The sequence below is a fragment of the Miniopterus natalensis genome, chromosome 9 (assembly GCF_054644295.1).
Source record: "Miniopterus natalensis isolate mMinNat1 chromosome 9, mMinNat1.hap1, whole genome shotgun sequence".
Taxonomy (NCBI): Eukaryota; Metazoa; Chordata; class Mammalia; order Chiroptera; family Miniopteridae; genus Miniopterus; species Miniopterus natalensis.
This window is the reverse complement of record NC_142089.1, coordinates 74,920,749-74,940,759: the sequence shown is the minus strand read 5'-3', so window position 1 is coordinate 74,940,759 and position 20,011 is coordinate 74,920,749. Positions and strand designations below refer to the sequence as shown.

The 20,011-nt window shown below is 47.4% G+C and overlaps 1 protein-coding gene across 1 annotated transcript in view; it reads right to left on the bottom strand.

Annotated features, from left to right (window-relative positions):
* F13A1 (coagulation factor XIII A chain) overlaps positions 1-20,011 on the bottom strand; it is a 155,781-nt gene that overhangs the window by 20,651 nt on the left and 115,119 nt on the right. Inside the window, exons 10-11 of the mRNA XM_016221094.2 lie at positions 14,461-14,614; positions 5,860-6,147 (exon numbers count right to left, since the gene is read on the bottom strand). Coding sequence (XP_016076580.2) covers positions 5,860-6,147; positions 14,461-14,614 — 442 coding nt within the window. The remainder of the gene's footprint in view (positions 1-5,859; positions 6,148-14,460; positions 14,615-20,011) is intronic.

Sequence of the window (20,011 nt, the reverse complement as noted above, 5' to 3'; positions counted from 1 at the left end):
CAGTGCCTGAGACAGGGCCTGCTTCCCTTTCCCCAGTGCCCCATCTTTCCCACATCAGCACAGCACCCACCGGCACGCAGCAAGGGTGAGGGAGGGGAGAAAGGAACAAAGAGTCAGTCGGGGTCAGCTCTTCTGTTCTAAGTAAAGAAAGAATGTGCTGGAAATTTAATATTCAGTAAAGTCTTAGTAGAGAAAATGTGTCAGATTTTCCAAAGAGTGCTTTTTCTGCTGTAAAAGAGGATGCCATGTTTAAAATCAAGGACCAAGGAGCTTTAACTGTGGTTTTGATCTGGGTAGGGACAATCCAAAGAGGGCAGGTGGGGAGCAGTGAATTCAAGGACACCTTCCCACGTGCCAACCCCTCGTGCAGTAACAGCAGCTCCCGTAGGCCATGGGCCACCTGGAGCAGGACGGTCAGTTACCTAACCCCTTGCCCTTGTAATGCTCCACAGTTTCTCTCCAGCCTTTCTGTGCCAATCTGACATGAATGTTCTATTTAAGAGAAAGAAGCTGTTGGAGCCAGTTTTCACCCTAGGATTCAGCTTCCTCCCGCCCCCTCTCTTATTTGCCACTTAAAAGGCCTCTGTGCCCAAAGCTTGTTTCCTCAGGCCACTGAGGTTGGCTTTCAGGGGGACATCTGGAGGCTGAGGAGGGTCCTGGCTCCCTCTGCTCACCGTCAGGCTGGGGGCAGGGAGTCTATCCCGTGGCTCTGGCCACGGCAATGAGGTTCTGTGTGGCCACATCACCCACTTTCTCTGTCACATTCATTTCCCACAGCCCGGGATGCTAGAGCAAAGGGCAGTCCTTCTGCAGGCTGGACCTGGGCCCCATGCAGCACCTGCTGCTACCTACCTGGCTAGAGCCACGTATGAGTGGGCACCGTCAGCCAGCCGCCCAGCAGAACAGGGGACTCATGTCTCCACCCCCGCGCAGAGCACCGGCTCCGGGAGCGCCCAGGGAACTGAACGTCTCCACCACCGCTTCCCTGCCCAATGCCTGCCTTGTGCCAAAGATTCCTCCTTCTTGCAAAAGTTATTAAAGGAAATAGCTGCTATGGCTGATAGTTTCAAGCGCAGAGGGTCGTTCATTACAGCCCTCCAAAAGGAGCAGCCCCTGCAGCCAGGAAGGAAGGCTGCGTGGAGGCGGCGCCAGGGCACAGGGAGGCCTCCTGACCGGCTGGCTCACAGGTGAGGGCGCGTCAGCACCTGTTTCAAAGCTCCCCACAGGTGAGCAGGTGCTGTGGCCACCTCCCGTCCTCTCACCGAAGAGTTTTCAGTCTTGGCTCCACAGCACAGTCACCTGGGGGTGTGTAAGAACCTGCCCTGCTGGATCCCACCCCAGACCAATGAGGTCAGAATCTTGGGGGTCGGGGCTCGGCATTGTTCTAAGTGCTGAAGCGGGCTCTAGTGTGCAGCTGGGGCTGGGAGGTAGCGCTCCAACCACAGGGGCTGCCCACAGAATCCACCTGAACAAGAGGAAAGCATGGCTTTTCCACCCCAGGCACTGCTGCTCCAAGTATGCTCTGCGGGCTGGCAGACACCACCCGGGCTGTTAGAGATGCAGGTTCTCTGACCATCCACCTCCTGGATCAGAGTCTTCCCTTGACTAAGATGCCTGATGGCTTCGCAGGTTTACAAAACTCCCAGACAAGAGGTTTTAGCAGCAGAAGTGGCAGAGTTGAGGTGGATTTAGCATAATCTCAGGTCTAAAGCAGAAAGTTCTGTACCCGGAACCTACTCAATTCCTGAAAACTGGAAAGGCTGGTCATTCTAGCCAGGGGTTGTCAGCTGGGGGCAATTCCTCACCGCCCCCCCCCCCCAAAGGGGATATTTGGCAACGTCTGGAGACATTTTGGTTGTCAGAGCTGGGGGTTGCTACTGCATCTAGTGGATAGAGGCCAAGGATGCTGCTAAACATCCTGCAATGCACAGGATGGCCCACAACAATTATCCACAGCCCAGAATGTCAGTGGTGCCTCTGCTGAGAAACTGCTCCAGGCTATGAAGTTATTAGAAGGTATTGGTCCATCCTAGGCAAGTACTAACAACTTGGGCAGTCGCATTTCATTTAGAGCCTGCCTTTTGAATTTGTGAACTGGCCTTGACGTTGGCCCTTGAATTCTGCATTTTTGAATGACCTAATCAGGCTGCCTCCTTTGGGCCTGAGCCTAGAGTCTGATTTCCCCATGGCTCCCCAGCAATGAATTGTCCAGACTCTGTCCCTCAGTTAGATACAACCTCAGATGAGCATATGGGGCCTGCTTCTCACTTCCCCAGATCTGGACAGATGGAGAGGCAAAATGACAGGCTTTGAAGGATGTGCATTTTCCCTGTGGCTACCTCCAGAAATAATAAAACGGGGCATCTTCTGGCTCTTTCTAGAGGGTTGTGTTGGACCACTGGGTTCCTTTAGTCTGGAGAGACATGCCTGACTTCTTTCCAGCAATCTTTGCGGAGGCTCTTGCTGCCTTCACAATGTCAGCATGAGGACCCCTTTCAGAGGCAGAGCATTCTTTAAATCATAGCACCAAGGAAACTGGGCTGTGCTTCCAGCCCAGGAGAACAGTGCTCCTGAAATAGTATGTTATGTAAGTGCTGTGTTTTGCCACCGTACAAGAAATTGTTCTAGATAAAGTTTATTAAATGTGGCAAGAGAAAGAAGAATAGATTTTCATTCTATGAGTGGTGGAGCTGGGATCCTGCCAATATCATTTACGGTGTCTGGGGAAAGCCAAGGGAGACACAGACTAGAGCTGCCTCATCTCTTTTCCAAAAAGCAGAGAAAACTAAATATAGCCAAGTGGAAATGATAGCACCTTTGAAGGTACTGGGAGGTTTAAGTTATTCAAGTCTTCCAAGCTGATTCTAGCCCACACATTTTCTTAAATCATCAATCTGGAAAGTATGCCTCCCATTCTACTTGGAAAACTTTCTTTGCAATACAGCCTCCAAGGAATGTACTCTGACCTGCTAAATCAAGGTCTAGAATCATGTGGCTTTTTGCAATAACGTGCAATTTCTTTTAGATTGCAATACACAATTTATTGCATGCAGTTAATGCCACCCGCCTCTAGGGTAAAGCGAAAAATAGTCTCCAACTCCCTTCTCGTTTTACAGGACAAGCCCCGGGGTGGGCTGAGCAGGTGGGACCTGTGTCAGTACGGAGTTGGCTTAGGTTTGGTCAGCTGTCTCCAGATCAGATCAGTGACTGAGAGGGCTAGTATAGTATGTATTCTAGCCCACTAACTCACATGAGCTCATTCATTCTTTAGATTAGGGAGAGGAGGAGATTGAGAGACGGGGCTCTTGAGGTGGGAAAAAGATTCCCTGTTCAGGGGAGTGAGGGGCAACTGGACTCCAGGCAGCAAAGGCACAAGTAAGGAAACTGGCCCACTTGGCCCCAGGATTGCACCAAGTTGGCTCACTGTCGTTGCCGGAATGGCACCTGGCTTCTACTATCCGCTTTGCCTCTAGTTACTGTGTGTGACCTTGGACACATCAGCTCATCTTTCAGTCTCGGTTTCCCAAAATGTAAACATGATGGAAGCTAGCATTTACTGAGAGCCAACCATATGCAACCACTTCACGTATTTATCTCGCTCTCCCCTCACACCACACGGCCAACCTGTCAGCCAGCCCAGTGGGCTCAACCTTCTGAACATCTGACCAGTTCTCACCACTCCCCTCGCTACCCACCGTCTCTCACTAAACTACTGCAGCAGCATCCTAACTAGTCTCTAAGCTTTAGCCAGACTCCTCCATGAGTCTGTTCTCAACACACTGGCCAGAGTGATCTTTCAGAACCTAAGTGAGATCAGGCCATACTTCCGCTCAGGGCCCTCTGAGGGTTCTTTCAGCTCATTTGGAAGCCAGGCCAAAGTGCTTCCTAGGGCTTACATCTTTTTTCATGGTCTTTGCCCCACTCTCCTCTTGCCACTTTTCTTCCCGACTCTGGTCTCCTTGTTGCTCATTGAACACACCAGACATGCTCTGGCCTCAGGGCCTTTGCACTTATGATTTCTTCTGGCTGGAAAGTTCACTCCTACTCTTGTCAGGTTTCTCTTAAATCGTTTTTTCCCCAAGCACCCCATCTCCACCACCACTTCCTGCCTCCCTTCCCCGCCTCCCATTTCTCTGTTACATGCCCATTACATTATATACCCCTTGCTTGATTGTTTATTGTCGAGTCCCTGCCCCACCACAAGAGACCATAGGCTGCACGAGGGTAGCAGGAACTTCTGTTTTGTTCAACGCTGTCTCCAGCGCAAAGCAGAACCCAGACTTATAAGCATAAAATAAAGGTCTGAAGAGTGAATCAACAGCCCTGTGATATGAGTGGCATTGTTTCCATGTAGAGATGAGGAGAGCGAGCTTAGATGGCTGGAGCAGCTTGCCTAGGGACACACAGCTAGGAGGCGCCATAGTCACACCTCAAATCCAGATTTGTCTCATTCCAAGGCTCAGGCTCTAAAGTTCACTGTGTCTGCCTGCACTAAACAATTGCGATGACCCTTCTGCTCCTGAGTCCTTTCCCTGGTTGCTCTTTTCTATAAGAATTCCCTTTCCAACCCCCAGGGATGGGAGCATGCTAGCTCTTCCAGTTTCCAAAGAAAATGCCACACTGATTGATTTCCTAATTGTTGAAGCCACGTTACTGAAGCATGGGAGCTTGGCTTCCTCCTTCAAGTTTGGGTAGGTTTCTTAGAATTAGCAGTTTTAGGAATAGTTTCTCATTTTTCTGGGAATATCTTTCTGAACGTACTGTAGCTTCGCCCAGACATCAAATCCAGAAAGCATGAACACCATGGAGACGTGGTTTGGCTCTGTTTTGTAAAACTGATCATTCGTATACCTTTTTTCTTTTCTTTTTCAGTGCCACACATCAGCGCAACAAAAACCTGGTGCCCCGAAGTCCAGGTCCTTTCCAACCTGCTCGATCTAACTCCACATGCGCTGCCTGGAGACCAGCTTCTTCTGGCTGACTCATTTGGCCAGTGGACTTACCAACTGTCGTGCCCACTAAATACTAGACCCTAAGAAATGAGATGGGTTGAAACTGCAATCCCCAGCACAAGATGCCCCATGCCCATCCCATCCTGCTTAAAATATTCTAAATTTTTGAAGTGAAGATGCTTCGGAGGGGCATGTATACAGGGGAGGCTGGAAGGGATTGAGGATGAGAAAGTGTCCCTGAGAGATGGCAGAGAGAGCAAGGCCCCTCAGAGGCTCCTGGACAGCACGCCCGAGCCTCCCACCTCCTCTCCCAAGGGCGGGCTTTCTCCTGTCCTTATGTATCAGACAGATCAATTTTCAGAAAGAGCCTTTAGGCAGAACTTAGCTCTCCCTGCCTTCTAAACAGTAAAGCAACACCCATCATTCCTGCTGGAGCAGCCCCCCAAAGCCTAACTTGGGGAGAGGCACCACCAGGAGGTCTGCTTTCTGAGACGTGTCCTTCACAAACTTCCCCATGGTCTCAATGCCCTTGGGAGCTTGTTAAAATGCAGATCTTGATTGAAAGGCCTGGGTGGGGCCTGAGAGTGCATTTCTAACTAGCTCCCCAGGGACACTGATGCTTCAGGTCTTCGGCCCACACTTTGAGTGGCAAGAGGTTATATTTAACTTTCACAACTCATGGATCTTGCTCTAGGCTTTGAAAATCTCAGTGTTCACTTGTATGCGTGAGACACGAAAATGAAAGGTGAGGCCCCCCTGAAAGAAGTCAGTTTTCCCATGTGGTTCAAGCTCCTGAACCCTGGCCAGAACCTAAACTTCAACAGAGAGTTATTAAGGGTGTCAGGCCCTTGCCAGACAGAGAAGCAGATCGCAAGGCCCTGAGAGAGCAGCCCCCCGAGTAGCTTACAGGACAAGGGCTCCAGGGACACACTGAATGTCTCCTTCTTGAATTCCTCCTTGGAGACCCCGGTGTAGAAGATGACGCTGCCGGAGAGGTAGGCTGAGATGGTGTACGGATTGGGGCTGTTGTTCTGGAAGGTGATGATGACCTTGAAGTCTTTCCCCAGCACAGCGTTCTCCACCTCGAAGTCCATGTCCACGTGGGACCTCGAGGTCACCACACCTTCTGTGTTGAGCGGCTTTTTAACCCCGTACATTAGGGCAGTCTCGAGGGCCAGTCTCTCTTCCTTTTGGCCTAGGAAGGATGCAGAGGTGATGACAGGGGAAAGAAATGCAACTCATCAAAGAGAAGGCCGCAGTGACACACACTGACCTCACACTGTACGCTGTGCCCGTGGGACCGCCTCTACAAGCCACACAGCTTCCTTTGAGGCAGGCGCCCAAGTCATTCCTATGTTACAAATTCTGCCACATCAAGTTCCCAGCCAGCCATGACCTGCCCAGGTTGCCGAGTTCGGTGGCATCCCCGGGCCTGTCTGCAAGGGGTTGCTAAGAGGCTTGCTCGAACAGTTGTTTCTGCAGTGCCACTATTTCAGGGTTCAGAAGGTTGAACAGGTAAAATCTAACTCCCCCTAAACTGTGGTATCGGTTTGCCTCCCTCCCCAAATCCTAGCCATGTAGCCAGAAGTTGATCTCTAAGCAAAGGTTTTGGCAAGAGTCGCATCTGGCCATTCCACCGTCTGCATCTGAATTTTCTCCTATTCATGACTCTCCCTGAGAAGACCTGTCTTCCTCATCTCTCCTTCCACTTGGGCCTGTCCCACTTGCTCCTGCTTAGCTGAACCCCGGCAGCTCTCACCCTCCCTCTGCTCCTTCCTCTGTTGCCATTCGCTCCCGGCAGAGAGCAGAGATGGCTGTTTCCCAAACAGTGCACCGCGGCACCTCTGATCTAGCGAGCTGTTAACAAGCCTGCCCCCCGAAGGGCTCTGAGGCCAAGTTCCCCGGGAGCGCTGGGTTTTCTAGTGCCGCCTGGATGTTCACAATGTGCAAGAGCCTCTGAAAGGTTCTGAGATTGTGTCCCCCTATGGGGAGACCTGTTTAACAAGATTTCCCAAAGCCACCTGACACTGAACACACTCTTTTTGAGGGACGCCTATTGGTACGGTGGTGCTGTTTGTGACATGCGTGCTGTTTCTGGGAGTATGTCTTATGTAGGGTTTCCATAGTGGTGGTGAAGGTGAGGCACAGAGAGGAGCGGGGATGAGCTCTGGAAGAACAAAAAAAATTGCTTTTACATGTGAGAAAGTGAGAATTACGGGTGCTGGTTAGGGCTCAGAGCTCGCTGCTCCTGACTCCAGGCTGGGCTAACGGTCCTTCCAGAGCACAGGACACAATGATTGGCTTTGGGGGGCAGGGGTTAAGGAGGTGTGGAGAGATAGTTGCTATTCTCGTTACCATTCTAATTCCTTTGGGCATATCTTAGTGTGTTGTGGAAATTAGAGAGGCACATTTTTTGGCTTCTGAAAACTAGTCATGGGATTGGCTAGCAAAAAACAAAAACAAACAAACCCAAAAACAAAAACAGAAAACGACAACATATAAGCACTTCAAAATAAAAGTGTTCGCTTTTATAATGATGTTAATTTTAAGATACTATCTTTCACTTCACTTAGTTTATAATAAAAAGCAATGGAGATGAAGAGGTCAATTAATTATCATTGACAACTAACTATGTGATGGGCGTTGTGGTCAGCACGTATTGTACGCTATCTCATTTAATCCTCAGAGCAACTCTATAAGGCAGGCATTATTATTACCATCGGATCCTGGTTTGTAAAACAAGGGAGCCAGCATCATAGGGTTGTTGGGTGAATTAGAGGTAGTACATGCATAAGAATTGGCAGCTGCTAGTACTGCGCAAAGATAGAGAAAATGCCAGCAGGTGTTGCAAACAATCGGAAATGTGTGTTTGAGTGTGAGTGTGTATTAAGAATTGCTCTGATTGTCAAGGCTGCCAGAATGTGCCAGAAACAGTTTGTCTAGGACAAGCATTGGCTAGAGCACATGTTTACAGATCAATAAGGGGAGATAGTAATAAAGGGAAGGAGGGGCTGTGACAAGGAAAGTGCAGTGAAATATTTTAGCAGAATGCATCTGACAAATAGCTCTACGAGAAAGAGAGCATTCACAGCTATCACTTTGGATGGATACCAAATATGCATTTAGGCAAAAAGCAGGGGCTGAACACCAGCAGCAGGAACATGGTCAGACAGGTGCCTACTTCGGGGAGAGAAGCTGAGCTGGCTGGGATGAGGGGAAGGGGCAGTGGAGGCTTGTGGGGCTAAGAGACTTTATAGCGTGTCATGTCATAGATGGAGGGACCTCCCCCTTCCCCCTGGCGACTAGCCTGCCCCTGTGAGCAGGCAGTGCCAAGCAGAGGCTGGCTGGGTTGTCACAGGAAGCACAGGCCCCTAGGAGATAGGAGCTGCAGGTCCCCCAGAGCTGGTGGAACCCGCCTTGCTCTGCAGCTGTGCTTGGTGCTCTGATGTCTCACATGATTCAGGCCACAGATTTAGTGCTGGGAGAGAATGGCCTGAAGCCAGATTCCATTTTCGGAGATTCCTCTGTGGCCTCCAGGAGTAAGGTCGAAAACATCTTTCTGTTAACTGGGATGCAGTGAGACTACCCTCTGTTGTAGGCAGTTAGACAGACATGAGCTGAGCACCCACTATGAGCCAGGTACAGAAGGTCACCAGGGCAGAAAGCCCAGATGCCTAGCAAGGGGCAAAACTGAAAAACAAGAACCCTGCTCCCGGAGTGACATTTTCTCTGCTAGCATATTGCTGGTCATACCGTTTGGATCCCCTGACTTTTCCTCCCTAAAGATAGCACCTAGGCCTCAGTTGTACTTCAGCTCCAGACCCAGATAAGAAGCAAAACCAGACAAGTGGTGCCATGGCTGCCTCAGGTCCAGATACACTGACTAACGTCCCCCTGCCCTGGCACTAACCAATTCGTGGAGACCACGACCCTGAAAGAGAACCCCTGGAAAGCTGGTGAATATTTTATTGAGACCCTTCCCTGAGGCCTCCCCTAAGATTTCTACCCTCAAGAGAGAGATAAATATGCTCAGGACAAAGGACTTAGGGCTTGCTCTTCTCCTTCTTTCTCCAAGGGGACCCCATGAGACTTGTAACCAGGGGAGCAGTGGGCAGCTGCAGCTCATCCCAGGCAAACCCCTTGAACCTGTCTCCAAAGCCCCCTTTTCTCTGACTTCCCAGTGAGCCAGAGCAGCCCTGCCTAGGCTCTCCTGTTGCTTCTTCTATGCCCTTTCCTTGTTTCACTGTTCTATGTATATTTTTGCCTTGGCCAATACATTCTTTCTTACTTTGCCACACTTTGTCTCTTGATTGAATTCTTTCCTTCAAGAAGACAAGAACCGAGGTCTCCTCTTCTTGCCAATAACACCCTCTTCCCATTGTTTGGGTCCTAGCTCAACTGCCACCTTCTCAGAGTACCCTCCCTCCCTTTGTCCTGGGCAATGTGTCCCTAACCCCAGTCCTCTCATCTCTCACTAACATATTACCTGGTTTTACTTTCTGTTGCCTGAACCTGTCACTATGTGATATTATTTCCCCTGTTACAATGCAAGCTCCATGTCCTCCAGACCTAGAGCCCAGCCTGGCCCAGAGGCTCTGAAGACTGAGGTTTGGAGAAATCCTCTACTTTCATCCAGACACAAAACTTTCTTCTTTCTTTCTTTATTTTATTATTATTATTATTTTAAATATACCTTTATTGATTTCAGAGAGAAGAAGGGAGAGGGAGAGAGAGAGATAGAAACATCAATTATGAGAGAGTCATTGATCGGCTGCCTCCTGCACATCCCCTATTGGGGATTGAGCCTGCAACCCGGGCATGTGCCCTGACCGGGAATTAAACTTCGATCTCCTGGATCATAGGTCCACGCTCAACCACTGAGCCACACCCAGCTGGGCAAAGCTTTCCTCTTTATAATGGATGCTAAATAGTCCAGTATAGGACACTTGATGTTCAATGAAGCTCACCTGTGAAAGTGCCGCCTGCGTTACCACTCATTTGATCATTCCATGCTATAGCGTCCAAGCACTGTGTTCAGATGAGATGCACAGCCCTTCCCTTAAGAGTGTGGTAGTGAAAAGGGCTCACCATACACACGTCTATCACAGGCACTGGGGCAGATGTTTCTGTGTGATGCAGGAAACGTGGGGGAGACTCAACGCCAGCTGGGGGCAGAGAAGGCTTCTCAGAGGGGTTTTTCCTCCACAGTGAGAACAAGGGCCTGGAGGCAAGTGGGAGCCTGGCTTGTTGGAGCAACTGTCCGCAGCTCACCTGGCTGCTACTTATAATACCTGTGGGTGTGGTTAGCTGGGAGGTGAGGGGCCAAAAGGGCAAATGGCAGAGGAGTGGCCAAGCTCTGACTGAAATGCCCTGGAGATGACTAAAGAGAGCTAGGGCTTTTAAATAATGAGGCAGCAGCTCAGATTTACATTTTAAATATGTCACTTAGGCAGCAATGCAGGGTTTAGGATGAGGGAAAGAGGGTAAGGAGGAAAGGTGAAACAGGGAAGCTATAGCAGATATCCAGGAGGAAAATCATCATAGCCCAAGCTAACAGTGGTAGTATGGTAGGAATAAGAAAATTACAGCAGTAGCAGAAACTTACTTTTATTGGATACTTTCTAGGTATCAGGCACTATGCTGAGGGCTTTCCATATATGATACCATCTAATTCTCAGTGAGTGGCCATGGAGATCAAGAGGGGCGGAGGAGCCTGGCCAGCGTGGCTCAGTGGTTGAGCATCGACCTATGAACCAGGAGGTCGAGGTTCGATTCCCGGTCAGGGCACATGCCCGGGTTGCAGGCCCAGTTCCCAGCAGGGGGCGTGCAGGAGGCAGCTGATCGATGATTCTCACTCATCACTGATGTTTCTCTCTCTCCCTCTCTCTGAAATCAATAATAAAAAAAGAGGGGCGGAGGAAGTTGAGCTATTTTGGAGGAGACATTTAGATTTTCTGCTTGACTGATTCTCAAGCTGCTACATCTGGTGGATGGTGGTTCTCTTCACTGGGGTAGAGAGTGGAGGAGAAATAGATCTGGGTGGGGGAGGGAGTGGGAGAGGTGACATTTGGGAAGGTTCAGTTTCAAGTTTCTGTGGGACATTTGGGTAAATGTGGAGCTGGAAATTGAAGTCTAAACTGGAGTCAGCGACTTGAGATGTGCATCTCAGTAGGTATGTGGATGTAACACCAGCTGCGGAGAAAGAGCATGAAGGCGGTGGGCATGACACCCAAGGGTGGAAGCCTAGAATGAAGTAACATTCGAGGGAGTAAGGCAAGGGGAGCTCAGAGTGGGGAAGGAGACAGAAAAGGAACCAAGCAGGTTGGGATGGAACCAGGAGACGTTTGCATCATAGAAACAAAGAAAACAGAGCATTTCAGGCTTGGGAGTGAGTAATAGCATCAAAAGGTGTAGGAGGGTCAGGCAAGCTGAGGCCCGCACAACGTTCATGCCACATGGCAATCAGGTAATCTCGGCAACCTTGAGAAGATCCTCAAGGATGTGCTGGTGGCAGAACTCTGGGTGCGACAGGTGAGGAATAAAGGGAAAGGAACAGGCCGGGGCTGCCAGGTGCAGGCGGCTCGCCCCAGACACCCGCCGTGCGGCGAGGAGGGAGGAAGTGCGGGCACCTTTGCTGGGGGATATATTGTTGGAAAAGAAGTTCTAATGGGAAGGAGCTAACAGAGATGAAGAGGGAAAAGCACAAGTGACAGAGGCATCGCTGACGGAGCAACGGGGACATGGGGTCCCGGCACCATCATAAAGAAGACATGTTGCCACAGAAGAAGTTGTAAGGATTCCGGGTTTTCTAAGTTTTATAGCATAAAAGGTATAAAGTTAATGTTAAGCTTTAGTTTGTCGAAGTGAAAAATGATCTATCCACTATCTAGTTAATTAAAATAGTAAATTCCTAAATCTGGTAATAATTCCTTTTTTATGCTTTTACTCATCTCCAAATTTTAGTGTAGAGAAATTTGCAGGTAGAGAAATGATATGAGAGGCTCAGCAATGAGAATCAGCGTGGCAAATACGTGACCGCGGATACTGGCAGCCGCTTCCTAGATGCCCGTGGCAGACATCAGTGATCACTCACTCTTTCCCACTCTATTTGAGAGCAGTCTCAGCACCCTTCTCTAAATAGTACTCAACTAGGTCATTCCCGAAGCTAGAATTTGAAATGCTTATGCCATTTTTTATTAAGAGGTTAATTATCCATCCACCTGGGGTCAAACTCTAGCCCAGAAGCAGGGTGGGTTTCTTACGACTATCTATGGGAATTTAGGACCTCCTCTCTTTAGACCAACCCCCACACGGTCCACCTATTTGAGCCTTGCCTGCTTGCCAAACTCTGTAGGCCTGGACCACAAATGCCTTCTTCATTTAGAGTTTGCTCACTTTTTGTTTTAATCTGGTGTCCACCCTTGGCCAAGCCCCTGACTCCTTTTTTGTAGACTGCCTTTGGGTCCCTCTTTTCTTGACATCTGACCCTGATTTGGACTCCACTTCACCTCGCCGGCTGACAGCTAATGGCATTCTGCTGTGTGGTTTAGACAAGACAGATGATGTCTTGGACAGCTTCCTGAAGGCTTCCCTCTTGTTCTCTTGTCTGAGCAGGACTTCGTCCACACTAGAGAGAGTTTATCCACAATCCTTGTCCTGCTGCCTCTCTCTGGAGAACTCCTTCCCTACGCTTCACCTAGCCAGTTTTCGTTTGTCTTTCCATCTCAGGGAGCCCATCACTAAAGTCCTCCAGGATCCCTGAGTCTGGCTTGGGACTCTCTCCACTGTGCCCTGTAATACCTGGCCACCCATCCCACAACTTGGTGAGGGTTTGCATCCTGCCGATCTCCCCAGCTAGATGGGAAGGCAGGGCTATGCACGTCTCCAATTGTATCCAGTGTTGAAAATATGGGGGTGGTTAATAGCAAGTTGTTGAGTGAATGAGTGAATGAATGAGTGTTATAGCTAGTTCCTTTTAGCTTTTTTATGGACTTTTATTTTTCCTTTCCAAACCTTTTTGCCTATAACTCCATAACAAGAGAGCATTGTTTGTTGGTTTTATTATACCTTTTTTAAGCACAAAAACATTTTTTTAGATGATTTCTATTGCTCTGTCTTCAAATTTATTATTCCCTAGCTGCCTTTTAAGGAAAAAGAACAAAAGAAAAAAATCTTTTGTATCTATGTTGTGCAATGGATGATATACAACAGAAAAAAAGAATGAGCCACTTTAGAAATACAACAAAAATTCACTATTTCAGATGACAGAAATTTTGACTTTCTAATACTATGCACAAAAATTCTCACTTCAGAAACCTTCCTCTTTATAGTGCAAATTGCTTTTGTAAGTAACAGCACAGAGACTGTCTAAACTATTTAAAACAAATTCTGCATTCCTTAACACTTCAGGAATATTGGTGGGTATTAAGCACATGCTAACTATTCATCATTTTTATCCATTCACTAAAATAATTGCCACTCCTGAGAACTCTGGCAGTGAATCATCTATAAAATATACTCTGCATCCCCATCAAGACACCTGAGGCCTTTCACTCCCTGTCCGCTGCTGACCCGGGGCAGCGTTGTCTTCAGCCACTGGGCAGTCTGAGCTTAATGCCTAGTAAAGCCTGAAGGACCCTAAGCACACCACGTGTTTCAAACCTCCATGCTGTGGTTGTGTTCCCACACCTGGAAACCCTGGCCAGCTTTCCTTAGCCATGGTCTGTAATTTCTCCCACCCCGCTTTGCCTTTTCTGAATCTCCTGGAGGACGGAGTGTCCCTCTTCTTTGTTATCAAAGACCTCTCTGCATAATGATCCTATCACTTGGCCAGTAACAGAAATCGGGCTGTGCTCATGAAAATGATCCCCAGCACCAAGCACAATTCCAGGCACAGAGTAGGCAACCGGTACCGCCTGAGAGGGAACTGAACTCAACAGCTCCATTCGAAACACCCTACGCAATGAAAGTTAACAAAACCACCTGGTCATTATTTTATAATTGAAACAGACCTTCAATTTAATTGGCCTGAATAGTAAGAGGGCACTGTCCTCTAGATATTGTTTTATCTACCACAAGGGATTTCCACAATAATTCAGTAGAACAATGTATGTAAGAATAGTGTATAAAGTACTAAATAGATGTGAATAGCTATTTAAATTTCTGTTATTGAACTGAAATTACATTAGTTAAACAATGTTTTATAATAGGGTCATTTAAAATATTTTTTTGTTCTTTCATATATTCTATATGCTGTTAAAGTAGATACGACTTAAATCATTTTCATAAGCCACGTGGAGGGGAATTCTGCTCAAAGCAAACATACTAATGAACTACAATGAAAAATCGTGGGTGTGATGTGTCTTTCACTTGTGAGAGTTCGTACTTCCTCTCTAACTACCATATGCTGTGAATACCTGCGCATTCTCTAGGACACATCTCATAGTGACCGTGGCAAGTACAAAACGGACTTGGGCAGAGAAATTATCATTCAATTACAGTAAATTACCTTCTTGGAATTTGTAGGTGTCAGTAATATCCCTCATGCCATCTCCTCCAACTTCTTTGGTCACAATTAATTTCCCAATATGGGTGGTATCAACAGCTTCCACCACTTGAGTGCCATCTTTCTTAGCTGTGATGTAAACAAGATCACTGTTGACCTAGAAACAGGAAAAGAGAACATTAGCAATTATCAAATGTCTTTGTTACCAAAAGATCTAATTCTCAATGGTGTAGTCATCTAAAATCCCTAGAGTTGACATGTTTCCTCAGCAACATTGGATTCATAGGGCTAAACTCATTTTCAAACTATTCTGAAGGGGAATCGAATCTAGGTTAATTATCAGGTATTTTAAATTAAGAATATTTAGGGTTGGGACTATCAGTTGTCTAAACATTAATCACTTCTTTATTTTTTTTTTATTCTCACCGAAGATATGTTTATCGATTGTAGAGAGAGAGGAAGGAAGAGAGAAAGAGACAGAGAGAAACATCTATTGGTTGCCTCCCATACTCGCCCTTGCTGGGGATGGAACCCACACCTAGGCATGTGCCCTGACTGACAATCAAACCCCCAAAATTTTGGTGTACAGAACAGTGCTCCAGCCAGCTGAGCCACCCAGCCAGGGTTCTCCTCTTTTTTCTTGCTGGTAAATTCCACCTCTCAAAAGAGGGCTGAGAGCACCATGTCTGTTACTTGCTTTCCCAGACTTCTAAGGTAGCAGTAGCTGTGTGACCTACTTCCAGGAAAAAAAGCGTGTCAGTTGGGTGGCTTCTGGGAAAGACTTCTTATAAAAGGAGAGAAGTACTTGGGAGAGTTTGCCCTTCTCTTGCCTTTGAATGTTTTCATGTGAAGTGAAGTGATGCTTGGAGCTGCTTTAGTCATCCTAAGACAGTGCAAAGCCACATTGCCAACAATACAAAGGTGGTAGGGTGGAAAGCTAAGGAGCATTTGAGAGCTTCGCAGGGCTGTTAAAAGGCTAAGCCAACCTGGGGACTACCTACTTGAGGACCTCTAGTGTGTGTTACATGCCATCCAGTCACTTCCGACTCCTGGCGATTCTACGAATATGTGATGTGCACGATGTCCTGTCCTCAGCAGCCCTGCTCAGCTCCCCTAGACTCATGCCTGTGTCCTCTTTATGGAGCCAGCCCATCTCTTATTTGGTCTCCCTCTTTTCCTGCTGCCTTTTATTGTTCCCAGTGTTACTGTCTTTTTAAAAGAGCCTGCCTTCTCATGATGTGCCTGAAGTAGGATAGCTTTGGTTTTCTCATTTTTGCTTCCAGCGATGTTTCAGGCTTAATTTGCTCTAGAACCTACTTGTTCATTTTTTTGGTGGTCCAGGGTATCCACAGAGCTCTCCTCCAACACCATATTTTAAATAAATATATATTTTTTCCTATCAGCCTTCTTTGCTGTCAAACTTTCACATCCAGGCATAGTAATTAGGAATGTGAGGATGTGGCCGGTCTTAGCCTTGGTCTCTAATGATACATCTTTGCTCTTGGTGATCTTTCCTAATTCTTCTATTGCTGTCTTTTGAGTCTTAGCCTTCTCTTGATTTCTTGGCCTCAGTCTCCATTTGAATGGATGACAGAGCCAAAATAAGCAAAATCTTTAACAATTTCACTGTCTTCATTGTCTATATTAAAATGGTGTATTTCTTCTGTAAGCATAGTTTTGTCTTCTCAATGTTCAAATGCAATCTTGCTTTGGCACTTCTTCTTTCACTTTCATCAGAAATCATTTCAAATCATTGCTACTTTCTGCCAGCAACATAGTGCCATCTGCATATCTTAAGTTATTATTGATATTTCTTCTACCAATTTTCACTTCTCCTCCCTCTGAGTCTATCCCATTTTTTCATATGATATGCTCTGTGTACAGATTAAACAATGGGAAGATAAACTTCACCCCACCTGGCACCTTTGACTATAGGAAAGCATGTCTCCATATCCTATCCTTACAGTGACTTCCTGTTCACGACACAGGCCAGACATCAGCGGGATCAGGCGCTGAGGCCCGCCCATTCCTTTCAGGGCAACCATAGCTTTTCATGATCCCCACAGTCCAGGCTTTCCTGCAGTTTATAAAACACGGACTAGCTTTCTAACCTTCAGGATTACTTATATGAGAAAAATTAAACTTAAACTCCTACTGTTTAAGTGATTTTAATTGTTACTTGCAGCCAAAGGCATTTTAATTGAAAAATAATATTAGACTGTGCAGGTGGAATTCGGAGAATTTTCTGGTGATTCAGCAACTGAACCTTGTTATTTATGGGACTTGGAAATAGTGTCTTGGGGCCATGCTGGCTGACCCCCAAGCTCTTTCAAGGTTCTCTCTACTTTTGTGAGACAATGTCTAAATCTATGCCCGGAGGCTGATTCCCTTAGAGTCCCTTCTTATATTCTTTAAAATCACTTTCTTGTGGTTCTGTTCATTGGCATGGAAGCAGGTAGGAAAAAAAGGAATTGCACCGCTACATCAGGTGTTTCAGCTGAATATAATTACTGATGTATTTACTGTTTTCCAAGATCCCCTCCAACCTTCAGTTCTCCTCTATTAAATACAGTAATAAAAGCTCCTTCCTCAGGATACTTGGAATAATTAACTGAAATAAACTTATGTGAATTACTTATCATAGTGCCTGGCATAAAGGAAAAACTCATAAATATTATCAATAATAAGAATAATAAATTATTTATTAGTATTGCCAGATATTTTTTAAGGTGCTGAAGTCTTAATGATAAACACGGGCTTATACTGTAGTAAGGAATATTCAGTGTCAGAATCACCTGGGGGAACTTAAAAAATAGATGTCTCGTCAAGGATGTCTTGGATGGGACCATAAATCTGCCATCTTTTTAAAAAAGGCCCCAGGTAATTCTATGGGACAGCAAGCCTGAGAACTCCTGCAATACAGTAGTGCAATAAGTAGCTTTCAAGGGAACGTCTGAAATACCAGGGGGACACCTGGGGCGGAGTGGGACAGGTTGGGGGGCTAGGAAGCAATAGCCAAGTTGAAATAAGACCACATGTTAAGTGTTCATACCAAAAACCAGACAAACACAAAATTCTCAAAAGAACATAGGACATTTTTGGAGATGACGGATGTGTGAAGTACCTTGGTTGTGGTGATGGTATCACAGACACATACATGAAACATGTGCAATTTAAATGATCAACTATACCCCCCACTAAGGCTAAAAATAATTAAAGCCAAACAATGGCGAGAAGGGTGGCTGTTACAGGCTGAGGGCCCAGTCTCTCAGCGTCCTGAAGACTTTTAGCTGTAGGACACTTGGCTTCTGATCTTGCATATAAACTTTTAACAAGTTACCTTATCCTCTGTGACCAATTTTGCAGAACAATTTTTGGGACTGAGTGAGACAGCATCTAGGTGAGCGTGGCTTGTACATTTCAAAACGGAGAAAAATCTAATGGGGAAAACTGATGATCTGTCACTTTTAAAGCTGAGGTTAAAGACGTTTAAAGTCTATTTTCTCACAAAATGTTTTGAATTTACATAAAATCTGATTGTATTACAGAGAAAGTAAGTAGCCAGCATTTAGTAAATACCCACAATGTTTCAGGGACATTTAAAAATTGTTTCATTTAAACCTCACAACAACCCTGTGAGGTATGTGTTCTTATTTCCATTTTACAGATGAGGCCCCAAGTCTCCGAAGGTCAGCAGGGTGTTTGTGGACACCTGGCTGAGAGCTGGTAGAGAGAAGGGCAGGCCCTGGGCTGCTCATGCCTGCTCCCTGCCTCTCACCCAGAACCGGCCACAGCACGTTCCCTGACCTTCATAGCACGGGCCTCGCCCACAGCACCCCTGGGCCCAGGACACCACCATGCCCGGGGACATGTGCCATGCCTGGGACTCAGATTTCTGAGGGGACACAGATAATGACCCTGAAATGTGAAATCAGGCATCAGGACAATAGATAGAGCAGACACCTAAGGGATATTTGCCATTTCGAAAAAAAAAAGCAAGTTAAGTAACCTTTAAAGGAGCTTCCTGAGAATGTCACCTTCTCCTCTGGAGGCCAAGCCAGCACAAAAAGCTCCCTCCTCCACTTGCAAATTCCAGCAACAATAGTGATAAATATCCTCTCAATTAACAGCTCACAGTTACCAGGTAGAAGGGGCGAAATATGAAAGGGGCTAAATCCCTGTCTCCCCTTGAGCACAGCTAGGGAATTTATGTAGCGGAGACTGAAAACTGCAGGCGGCCCAACAGCACCGTCCCTTGTGGCGACCGCAGAGGTTCGCATCTGTATGTTGGGGTTGGGGTGAAGGGGACATATTCCATCTAATCAGCATGACACCAGCAACCAGTTTCAGCCTCTAGGGTAGTGGTTCTCCACCTTGCAAGGGAGGGTCACCGAGGGGCTTAAAAAAGCAGCAGTGATAGGGCCCCACCCAAGACCATTTGCATGTCTGCGGTAGAATAGTACACGCAGGGGACGCTGGAACAAATATCGAACCCAGGCTGTGTAACTTTGAGCAAGTTGCTGAATGCCTCTGGATTAAGTAATTCTATCCTTGCAAGGCTGGTAGGTAGATCTGTACTACTTGTGAAAACTCCACGTTTAAGGCCAATTTCTTTGGAATGGAAGGGCGCCCTAGTGATCAGCTAGTCCTTCCTCCGCATTTGAAGGGACCATGGTCATTGGGAGCCTGGCCTCCCAGCCTGAAACCTGGTGCTGTTTCTAGCACACCACAGCTTGCCTCTGGGTCAGGCACAGGCACTCCCTCCCCAGCCTCGGCCCCCGGGGCTCAGCAAAGAGGGGTTGGGGTAGAAGGCTACGGGGGCCTCTCTGCAAACCTCTAACCATGCCCATGGAGTGGAAACCTATGTCCACTGCTGCCAGAAGCTACACGAAGGATGGACCCTTTCTTCAGAACCCAGGACAGTTGACTTTGTTCATTTGTTCCCAAATGGAGATAACTGCCTGAGACGTAGCTGTGCCCGGAAAGCAGTGGTCCTTGGGGGACATCCTGAGGCAGTGGGTACCTGCCTGTCCACCAGCCTCCCCGGCCCAGCTGCCGTCAATGCACCTGCGCTCACCCTTCCTGCCACCTGCCGCTGGCCACGCGCCAGGCCCGGGTGCCATCTGGCCCCATCTCTCTGAGGTACCGCGCTTACAGTGTGCTCGGCGCCAGCCCTTGTTTGCGCGCTTGCTTGGCCCATTCATTCATTCATTCATTCATTCATTCATTCATTCATTCATTCAGCAAGTATTTGTTCATGACTACCACGTGCCAGGGCCTGCCTCCAGCAGTGAGAATCCCGGGAGGGGAGTCATCAACGAAGGCAGGACAGAGGGATAGAGACAACAGGGCCCAGAGCGGACTATGATGTTTTAGGCCGGGGTGGGCTGAGTGAAGGCCACTCCGAGGAGGGGACCTGGACAGAGACCAGGACGCAGTGAGGGAACAGAACATACAGTGAGGAAACAGAACATGCCCGTAACATACAGTAGGGGAAGAGCTTGAGAGCAAAAGGATCAGCATGTGTGAAGACTGAAACAAGAGCGTGTTTGGA